Source organism: Pteropus vampyrus, unplaced genomic scaffold, assembly GCF_000151845.1.
Source record: "Pteropus vampyrus isolate Shadow unplaced genomic scaffold, Pvam_2.0 Scaffold140, whole genome shotgun sequence".
NCBI lineage: Eukaryota > Metazoa > Chordata > Mammalia > Chiroptera > Pteropodidae > Pteropus > Pteropus vampyrus.
In genome coordinates this window covers 4,798,093-4,808,979 of record NW_011888921.1, presented here as the reverse complement: position 1 = coordinate 4,808,979, position 10,887 = coordinate 4,798,093, and the positions used below count along the sequence as shown (strand labels likewise).

At 55.8% G+C, this 10,887-nt stretch overlaps 1 protein-coding gene across 1 annotated transcript; it reads right to left on the bottom strand.

The window, feature by feature from the left end:
* Window positions 1-5,597: 5,597 nt before the first annotated feature.
* On the bottom strand, window positions 5,598-9,876 carry WNT1 (Wnt family member 1). Its single transcript, XM_011368258.1, has 4 exons — window positions 9,575-9,876; window positions 8,593-8,846; window positions 7,634-7,899; window positions 5,598-7,062 (listed from the first exon to the last, which is right to left on the bottom strand). The coding sequence occupies exons 1-4, from the start codon at window positions 9,676-9,678 to the stop codon at window positions 6,574-6,576; spliced, it is 1,113 nt and encodes a 370-aa protein (XP_011366560.1). The 5' UTR covers window positions 9,679-9,876; the 3' UTR covers window positions 5,598-6,573.
* Window positions 9,877-10,887: the final 1,011 nt, after the last annotated feature.

Below are 10,887 nucleotides of genomic sequence, written 5' to 3'. Positions count from 1 at the left end.
GGCATTGTTTTCTCTGCTGCTTGATTATGACCTTTGTTGGTCTTGATGCCTTGTGGAAATCCCCACTGGACCGTGAGGTACTTAAGGGAAGTGCCTTTGATTTAACTCTGTATCCCCTACAAGCTTGGCCTGGAGCAGGCTCTCAGCAAATGCTGGCAGAGGAAGGAAGAAGTGATAAAACTGTGCCACAGGACCACTGTCCCAGCAATTCAGTGTCAGATATATAGGAGGATGGGTGGCTGTGCCTGGTGTGACCTCATTCCTAATCTCAGGACCCTGCTTTCTTTGCTGGGGTCTCTCCAGAGCCCTACCAAGAATCGCCACAAGGTGGCGCTGTTCCAACTACAGCTCCGAGTTTCGCGAAGGTCCTTAACGTTTGCAGCTGGTGCAGTGTCCCCAAGAACTGTTCCCAGATGGTCTAGACATTTCCTTCCAGCAAGTCCTGAGACAGATTGAAACGCCTGAGTACATCTATGGAAGAGAAGAGCTGACAGACTCCCAACCCCAACACAAGTACTACAGGCTTCATCTACGTATCTATTCATTTGACAGTATCTAATATGTGCCAGGTACAATGTTAGGCTCTTGGAAAAACAGCTATGATCAAGACACAGGCCCTTTGCTCAAGGAGCTCACCAACTTGTCCTGACCAAATCTTCCTTCACTATTGTCTCTCTTTCTGTCTCTGTCTCTCTCACACACATGTACAAATGTACACACACACACACACACACACACACACACACACACACACACCTTTTCCCCAGAGCCATTCCTCTCTATCTGGGAAGTCACCTTCATGTGACATTTACTCTTCAGAACTGCTTGCCTCTTCAAATCCAAGTTTCTCCCTAAGGTTACTGCATGGCCACATTAGTGTGGCCCCTGGACACTCTTAAATGGCTTTCTTGCCCTTCCCCTGAGCTCCATGATGTGCCCCTTTCCTAGTCTCTCTCTTAACCTCTCTCATCATATCTACAGCCACTCTGCCAGCTTTAGAGACTTCCCCAGAGTACATCTGTTCTGGGTTGGGGCCTCCCAATACCCTAGAGGGACATGAGGGTGGATCCACAGAAGGGCCCTGGGAGACCCTGGCACCACCCTGGCACCACCAGTCCAAAGATGAAGAGTTGGAGAGTTCAGAAAATCAAAGACTTCAGAAACATGCCCCTCTGGGGCCTGAGGGCTCTGCCAGCCAAACCTGTTCCCCAACAGGCTGCTTTCTTTTCTCATCTACTTTGGAAGGACCAGGCCTCTCCTTAGCTGCACCTCCATAGTGGTGGCTGTGGGAGACTCTTTTTGAGAAGTGAAGCATTGTGGGACATTGTCCACTTTCCCAACATGCTCCAGGGCCCAACTTAGCCCTCGGTGGGTTTGGGAGAGGAGGGAGGGTTGGTGCTGAGAGTGGGAGCCAGGCCCATCGAGGTCCCGGGAGTGAATGCCGCATTGTTGGCCAGGCCAGAGTCACAGATAATTACCTCAATTAGTGACAATGGGAGAGTAATAAATACAGGCTTAGTGTCTCCTACCCCACCAGGGCTCCGAAGATTAATCCAGGCTGACGGGCGGGCCCTGAAAGGCGTGATGGACAATTCATTAAACTCCCCAAATGCCGCACAACCTGGGCGTGAAGGCTGAGTTAGCCCCCTGGGGGCTGGGCCTTTGTCCCAATTGTATGTCTCCGCCACAGCAGAGCCGGGCAGCCCCCAGAGATCGGGGAGGTGAGTGGGGCTCCCCTAGCCCGGCCAGGCGGCGGGGGGATTAGGCCTCGGTCCGGCCCTGGTTGCCCTGGCACAGCAGCCCGGCCGGGCTGGAATGTCCGTGGGGGGGAGCAGGCCGAGCGGAGGGGCGGGGCCGACAAGGTGGGGTAAGGGGGGCACATAAAACCAGGGCAGGAGGAGTTAATTAGACGCCAGGCGAGGTGGGCGAAGGGCCACAATAGGGGCCTCACTTCCGAGGATTAATAGGCAGGAGGGAGAAGGGAGGGGTTCAACCCTGGGGGAGAAGAGCTAGAAGCTTCCCAGGGTAGCGCTGCCCCCCTTGCCCAGCTTGGCACCTACTTGGCAAATGGGAGGCAGGAGGCTCTGGCAGCCTGGGCAGGTGTCCCCCAGCATCCCAGGAGTGGCTCTTTCTTCCTCAAATGGCGACTATGTTGGGAAAATGATTTGGCAGGGAGTTAAAAAGGATCTCTAATTTATCAGAGTACTGGAAGCAGGAATGTTTAAGGGTCCTGTTCTCAGCAATCCCCCACTCCCACCCCCAACCACCACCTCACCACTTACCGTGAGACAGAACCGAGAGCCTGAAGCTTTACCCTTCTTGATGGGGCTGCCAGGTTAAAGCCAAGGAGTCTGTAACAGTGAGTGGAGCTGATGTGAACGTATGGGAGTGGAGGCTGCTGTGTGTGCATGCCCATGTGCTCATGCTTGTGCATGCAGGTGTGCTTATGCACAGGGGCTGGCCTTCAGCAGGCCCTTGGTAAATGCCTGTTGACTGAATGAATAAACTTTGATTTTGCTGAAAATAAATGGGCCTGGGCTGCACCATGACACAAAGTGAGTAACCTTGGGCCCTTTCATTCTGAGCTCCCAGCCATGGCCCAGGAAAGATAGGGACCCCACCTCTGAGCGGATGAGCAAATGTCCAGAAAAACTGAAGTGGCAGTGGTTCCTTACCTTTGAAAAGGAAAAAAAAAAAAAAAAAAAAAAGGCAGTAGCCTCTTGGAAGCCCCATTTCCTCCTGGGCCCCAGGGAGCAGGGCAGCCCTGGCTCCTCCCTAGGAGCCACCCCACCCTATCGCCTCCCAGGGGATGACAAGGGAGCGAGTTGGCGGCAGTTCCCTGGGCATATTTATAACCTGCTGCTAGCTCACCAGCGTCTGCTTTTAGCCCAGACGGGGGAGGGGGCAGAGGGGTGGTCTGTCTCATGCTGGGCGCCCCGGCTGGGTGTGGAAAGAGTGAGTAAGGGTGAGTGGTGGGCAGCTCTGCATGGATATTCCTGCTCACACCACAGCCAAACAGCTTATTTTCTCCTCATTTTGTTATTTTTCTCCCTCTGGCCTGGAGAGGAGGACTGAACCAGCCTGAGGTGTGGGGGGTGCTAGACCCTGGGGTATTTGCAGCCCCACTGACAGGGTTTTTCCAGGGTGCATGTGGCAGGGTGTGTGTGGTGCCGTCTTACTGACCCCCCAGGGACAGTCAGGCCTGCCTTCTCAGTCCTCTCAGGTTTTCCGCTACCCCCAGGATATTTCAGGACCAGCACTTCCTTCACTCGCTGAGGCCAACCATATGCCGGGGTCCCTGGCAGCCTCAGATTCCCCTGGGTGTGTGGCATTTGGCACCTGAAGATTAGAGGTGGGTGGGAGGATAGCCTGGGTGGATAGGGCCGGGCTGAGGCATCAGGCCCATTCCTGATAGCACTATCCTATGACGACCTCCCTGAGCTGCTCTGAGCTCTGAGACCTTAGTGAGGCCTCTCTCTGGGCACAGCTGCTTTTCTCCTCTGTGTGAGGATGGCACAGATGATCATAATCTCAAAATAATTACCTCCTATATAATACTTTGCAAATCCTATAGCCCCTTCACTTGCTTTTTTCATTTTATTAGCACATGCCCATTGAGGGCCAGTCCTTGCTCTGCACTTTCCTACCCTCTCTTCCAAGTCCCAGACCCTGGAAGTGAAGGGCCTCCATGACGAGGACTTGACCGTGGGAGTCTGTCCTTAAACCTCATGCATGTGCAGAAGGCGTTACACTTCCCTGAGCCTCCATTGGACTCTCCGCATTGTACTGGCAATATCTGTTGATGTGCTTGACTCCCGGGACAGACCGTAAACTACTCCAAGCAGGCACTATACCTTGTACATCACTGTATCCCCAACATTTGGCATACGCCTGGCACAGAAGAGATCAGCAAGTATTCAAACGACCAGAGATTTCATGTATGTGATCTCTGAACCTCATCACCTTCCCGAAGGAGAAGACTAAGCACTTATAACTGTTCCTGTTTAATAGACAAGGCAACTGAAGCCGAAAAAGCAAGAGATTTGTTGAAAATCTAGTTTAGGCCAGAACAGGATTCATTGCTTTTTCTTGCTCTTCTTCCAGCTCCTAGGTGTCAGCTCAACCCAGAGTACCCTAGCTCCTTGTCCTGAAATCGGAAACTGATCTAGTTCTCGAAGTTAGGGGTTAGGTGAGAGTGGTCGAGGCCAGCTGTGAACATTTTGACTCCCCACTCTGCTTGTTCTCCAGCAGGAGCCCAAGTCCGCTCTCAGGCCTCTGGCAGCCCATTAGCTTCTTATTTTAGAAGCTGGGGTATCTAATAGCTCATTGAATTATAGATTGAGCATTCTCTGCAGAGGTTTCTTTACTGGAAATCCAAGGCCTATCGGGTGCCTCCTAGATCAATAAGATTTCTATTCGTCCTCCTGGCTGCCCATCAGAGCTAAGCTGGTGCCATCTTGGTAGATGGAGAGAACGGGAAAGGGATGGCATCGCAGGGTTGAGCAGCTCCTGGCTCTACTCACCTATTCCCACATATATCCCAAAGGCCAACTGGGGTCAGAGTTCACACTTCCCAGAGAGGTGGGAGGCAGCAACAACAACAAGAGTCCTGGGGAGAGTGGGAAATTCTCCAGTTGCCAGGGATCAGTTGTTGCCCTTGGGCAGTGGGGTACTTCACAGCTCCCCCTGCCCTTTGGGTCCTCTCCTAGGGGGAAGTATTAGGATTAGGGACATACATTAGAGTTTAGGAAGAAGGGGTTAATGTTTGTCTGAAGTTAAGGTTAAGGCTAAGGTTACACCTAGACCTACAGAGGGGCAGAGAATTAGAGATAGAGATAGATATAGGGCTATGAGCAGGATTAGCACTCCTACCACTCTGGTAAATGCACAGAGATGTCAGTGTTGTTAGTAACAGAATTCTCAATGGGCTCTTTATGGGAATGGCTAGCTTCATGGTTTGGTTATGGGCCACACTTGGATTTCCTTTCGGTTATGTTGGCTTAAGTCTAGGTTGTATTTGGATTCTAGCCCCCCTGCCCTTTCTCCCCTACCATCATCTCTAAGCTTCTGGGCCTAAGACTACTGGGGTCCTCTTATTTCTTGGAGGGTGCCTTCCTCACTGCCCACTGCCCTGACCACAGCTGAAGCAGATAGGTTTCAGGGACTAATAGTGCCACACTGGGGGCAGCAGCACCCTTTCTGCTTGAGTTTCTCTTTTCTTTGGTTTCTTTTCAGGACACAGTCATGGTTATCAATTGCTATTTTCACACTGACTCTTCCAGATAGGAAAGGCAAGCTCAGAGTTTGTTTAATCCCCATTTGGCAAGGGAAGAAACTGATGCAGTCATGCACTTGCCCAGTATCATCACACAGCCAGTTGGTGTAAATAGGAAAAAGAACACTGCAGGGTCTTTGGGCTCCTGATCAGGTCCTTCTGGAGACCTAGATCCCCAGTGGCCTCATTAGGGTCATCCCAGGGTCAGAATCTCAGTGTCCTCTTGCAGGACCAGGAAACCAGTCCCCCAACAATGTATTTTATTTAAGAGAGGTAAGTACTGGTGTGCTCTGGATTCAAGGAAAAGCCATCAAGTCATTGATAAAAATAGAGATTTTATTCTGCAGAGGAAGATGCTACATTGGTGGGGGCAAGGAGCCACTAATAGCTACAGTGGAAGGAAATACTGATTCCGGTAGGCAAAGGCATCTTTGAAAAACCGGGGAGAGGAGAAGAGGGATCAAAAAAAGCTGGAGGGCGAAAGGAGAGAAGAATGGAAAGGGACTGGGTTGGAGTGGAAGTGGTCTCTGCAAACCAGGCTGGAACCCAGCACAATAAATAGTTTTATTTACAACAACCAAACTCGTGGCTTTGTATCCACGTTTCAGTGCAAATTATTTACACACTGATGAGGAGGCAGGACAGGAAAGGGTAGGAGTTGGCCGAGGGAGGCATGGCTCACAGCTGTTCAATGGCTCCACGACAGAGGCTGGGAGATTGGGGTTATTTCTGCTGAGTCCCCCAACCTCGTTTTCCACATCACCACAGCTGCAGCTGCCCTTTCACCCTGGAACCTCGCGCTTCAGCTGTAGGTGGGGAAGAGAAAGGCCCTGATGCCCAGGTGTGTGTTCAGGTTCTGTTCCCTTGACAGGAGAATGGGAAGGGGCATGTGGAGACCTGGAAAAAACAGAGGAGAAGGGAGAGGGAGAGGAGCAAGGAGGTCACTGGCGCGGTGGCAGAGGCTAAGCAACACCGTCTGGAGCTGACCCCCCATGTGGGAGGGAATGAATCCTTCTCTCACCTCCTGGCCAAGCAGGGGGCAGTGCAACCGGGTCTCCCGCGGAGAGGGAGGGAGGTAGGTCGGGGCAGGTCCATCAGGATGGCAAGAGGGTTCGTGTTGCCCCAGGCAAGTGGTTTTAAGAGTCCCCAGGTAGGAGGAGGTGGGAGAAATGATCGAATACTTATGAATCTCAGAGAGTGCGGCTGGACGGACTGGGTGGGCGCATATCAGGGTCTCAGGTGCCAGCGAATCTGCCTGGGGGCGGGGGGAGGGGAACTTGAGGAGTCCGCGCAACGCTTCACAGACACTCGTGCAGGACGCGCGTGTGCGTGCAGTTGCGGCAGCTGACGTGGCAGCACCAGTGGAAGGTGCAGTTGCAGCGCTCGGTGACGCGCTGCGTGCGCGTGCGGTGGCCCCGGCCGCAGCAGAGCAGCTCGCAGCCATCCAGCGCGGGAGACGAGCTGTTGCAGGCGCGCCCCGCCGTGCCCGCTGTACCCAGGCGTCCACTGTATGTGCAGAAGTTGGGCGATTTCTCGAAGTAGACGAGGTCGTGGGGGGAGGGCGGCTTGTGCGCGGGGTCTTCGGGCTCGAGGCGCAGCAGCTCTGCCCGTGACGCGCGGTTGCTGCCGCGGTTGCCGTAGAGGACGCGCGAGGCGCCATCAAAGCGGTCGCGCAGCACGTCGCCCACTGCGCGCAGTGTGGGTAGCCGCATCCAGCACGTGCGCACGGTGCAGGAGCCCGACATCCCGTGGCACTTGCACTCCTGGCGCATCTCGGAGAACACGGTCTGAAGGGAAGAGAGAAGAAAGGTTGTCCCAGGGCACTACCAGAGCCAGAGCCACCATCCCAGATACCGCCCCCTCCTGGACGCCACTGGGACCTCAGTAAAGATTCAGGCCTAGCGGAGCCCAGGGGGAAGGGAGGCAGGAAATATCCCGCAGAGATTTGGACACCAGGCCCGACTCTGCTCCACTCCAGAGTCTCTTAGCCTCTCAGACTTTTTTATTTTTTTATTTTTCAGCCTTATTTTTTGAATCTGTAGGATGGAGGAGCTGTAGGCAGGATGTTCTACGGGTGGCATGACTTCTAACCTCTTTGGTTCTACCTAACCTTCTCGGTTCTACCTGACCTTTTCAGTTCTACCTGCCCTCAGCCCAGGCATCCCTTCGCCCTCAGCCACTATCTTTTCCATTCTCTGGCTTCCTTCCAAGCCTCCTGCTCCCTCAGGACGCCCTCTAATGTTTCCCTACCCTAACCCCCGGCCTTATCACTGACCGTTACTTCCCAAGTCCGAGGTTAGCCCCTGCGCAGATCTCTGCCACTCCGCTTCCGGTATGGAGCCCCTCAAACCCGCTCACCGTGCGTCCCGCCTCGTTGTTGTGAAGGTTCATGAGGAAGCGCAGGTCCCGCCCCTTCTCTCCGGAATCTACAAACTCCCGGCCGAAAAGGCGGCCAAAGTCGATATTGTCGCTGCAGCCCCCCCAGTGCCAATCGGGGCCACCAGGGCCGCGCCGCCGGTAGTCGCACGTGCAGGACTCGATGGAGCCCTCCGAACAGGAGCGCGCCACCGAATGGGTAACTCCAGCGGAGGTGATGGCGAAGATAAATGCTGTTTCCCGACAACCTGTAGGGGAAGGAAGCGAGGATCAACGAGGGGGCACGCGGGGTGCAGCCAGCACCCGAAGTGGAAGGCTTAGGAGCCTTGAGTCCCACGCCTCACCTCCACCCCTAGAGTCCTGAGAGCCAGGTGGCGGGCTGTGTTGGGTAGCTTGGTCTCTTGGGGAAAGCACTGCATGGGCACGCAACCACATCCACAGTTGTAATCACGCGTTACCGAGACTACGCGCATTTTGGCTCCTCGGTGGAAGCAGGGCAGCCCCAGAGAGACAAATTGAAAAGAGGGGAACTGAAGAACTCTGCACCTCCAAGACCTCTCCAAAGCCCAAACTCGCCCCCTGTCAACGATGCAAGCCTTCCTGGGCTACAGGCAAGACGCAGTCCTGCAGAGAGCAGCTTCTCAGGCGCCTTTGAGAGGGGCTGGGGGAAAAGCGGTGGCCGGCCAGCGCCCACGACTCAGAACTCCCTTTCTATGAGGCAATGGCTCAGAAAAGTTAAGTTTCGTGCCCAGGATGCACGGCTTGAAAGCGTCTGGTAGACCGAGTCTGCTCCAGAACTGGCGCTGGGCATAAAGCTCTTGGCAGGTTGATCGTGTGATTCTGCAGGAGCTCGGACATCTTCCCTGCATTCGCCCACCCATGCCCTGGGGGTGACCCCGCGTTCCCCTGGTCCCGGAAGCGTCACCTTCCTGGGTACCCACCTCGGTTGACGATCTTGCCGAAGAGGTGGGGCCCCGATGCCGTGGGACAGTTCCAGCGGCGGTTCCGGAACTGCCACTTGCACTCTCGCACAGCGCTCTGCAGCCCCCCGCTCACACTGTGCAGGATCCCTGGGTTCTGGCGGATTAGCCGCCGCTGTTTGCGGCTCAGCAGCTGCAGACTGGGTTCGAGCACCAGTTGCAGACTTTTGGAGTCGGTCAGTAGGTTCGTGGAGGAGGCTACGTTCACGATGCCCCTGGTGAGACCCATGATAGCTCAGGTTCTGGAAGGCGACCCGCACCCTAACCGGAAAGGTCGCGCCCATCCTGCTTTCTTCTTGGGTCTATTTGTCCCAGAAGAACGGCAGGAGATCAATAATAAGGTAGTGACTCCGGGCTCCTGGGCTCACTTGAAAGGACTAGTCGTCCAGACTTTTGTGTGCCCAGGAGTCCTAGGGCTGCTTGGTGCCCTAGGTCCGGGGACTAGACAGGGGAAGCGTGGGGAACTCGGAAACTAGATGTCCATCTTGGCTCTCAGAGCCTGCTTCCCCGCAGCCTGGAGAAGAAATCCTGGCCTGCAGTCCATGCCCACCCAACGCATGAAATTCTTAGGAGTCCCACCCTCTTCTTGCCTCCTTTCTAAGCTCACGCCTGGCCCTTCGCTTCCCGAAGCAGGGAAACCTGTGGTGTGGCTACCGCCGTGAGGCTGGATTTGGGGCTCAAGGAAGAAGGGCGGTGCTAGATGGGAATGGGCTCCCTGCCTGGAGTATTGTGGGTTGCCACAGCCGGACCATTCACCCCACTTCAGCAGAGCTGGATTCTCTGGAGCAACTCCGCTCCAGAGCGCCCCTCGGTGTCTCGGAGGGAAGTCTGAGCGCTGGAGGGAGACTGTCTGCGAATGGATCCCAGAGCGTGGGAGCTGGATAGGGCTGGCCCCTGGCTCTGCGCCCCGGGACAAGTGGCGACCCCGCACCAGCTCACTTACCACCATCGGCCACTGCTGTTTGCGGCCAGGGCTGCAGGCAGAGCGGCCAGCGCCAGCAACAGCGTAGCAGAAACCCAGCCGGGCAGCAGCCCCCAGTGCCCCATGGCCCGCCCGGCCTTGCCCGCTCTGTGCTGCAGTTGGGGCGGCTTTGGCTGCTGCCCGCGACGGTGGGACGGGACGCGGCGGTGGCGGCAGTGGCGAGAGTTCGCAGTCTGGCTCTAACAGCCCTGAGGGCGGGCAGCGGGCTGCATGGCTCGCGGTCCCAGCTGGTGGGCTGAGGCAGCCACGGCGGGCGGCACCGCCTCTTATAGTTGCGGCTCTGGCTGAAGTGACGATAGGAGGCTGCCCCGCCGGGCCGCACTGTGGCACCAGGGCACACCGGTCAGGGGCGCAGACAATGGGCAGCGAGCGGGCCGTGGCTCCCGCCCGTCTGAGCCGAAAGATGACGGGCTGGCCGTCGGGGCTCACCCCCGCCCCCTGCACAGTGGCTCCCGCCTCCGGGCCTGCACTGGCCGCCGACCCCTCCCCTTAGGACGCCCTCCCACGCGCGCCCGCCTCACTCTTCTTCGCGTCCGGAGCCCGTCGGAAACCAGTGTCCGCCAGGGGGCGCAGCGACAATGTGCTCTCTGGATTTTTCGTGAGAATTCGCAGGAGCCCAGGCGCTTTGCCGCCTGCCTTGAGGCTGTCCCCTCGACGTCACCCCGGGGGCCTCGCCGGCGTCCCCTCTCTCCCCCATCCTGAGTGGAGGAAAGAAAGCTGTGGTTCTGGGCAGCGACTCCGGATGACGCCTTCTCTCTCAGGAACCCCCGACGGCTGGATAGGGAAGGGAAAGGGGGAGACTGGGAGTGGAGGTGGGGCTGTGGTCAGGGAAATCCCGGGGGTGGGTTGGGGGGTGAGCTGACCAAAACAGAGCTGGGCCAAAGAGAAACCTGAGGAAGCGGCAGTTTGTGCTTATTGAACAGAAGGCGCACACTAGTGGCTGTGTCTGTGTAGTGTGTGTGTATAAGTGGGACAATACAAATGTGAGTGTATGTGAGAATATGTGAATTCATTCTGAGTGTACACACTCATGTGTATCCTCGTGTGTAGAAATTCCATGTTTTGAGGAGGGATGTTGGAAACTTCTAAAGAATCTTAGAATTTGGTTCAAGTCAGAAGGAATCATCAGGTTGTCCTGTCACAGCCACCACCTGGGGCAGTGCATCATCTATGTGTGGGAAGGAGGTGGCAGCTACTATCAGGATAAACCTAGTTGACTGAGGGACAGAGAATGTCTAGGACTATGTGGGGGTGGGTGTATGAGTGTGGAGAGG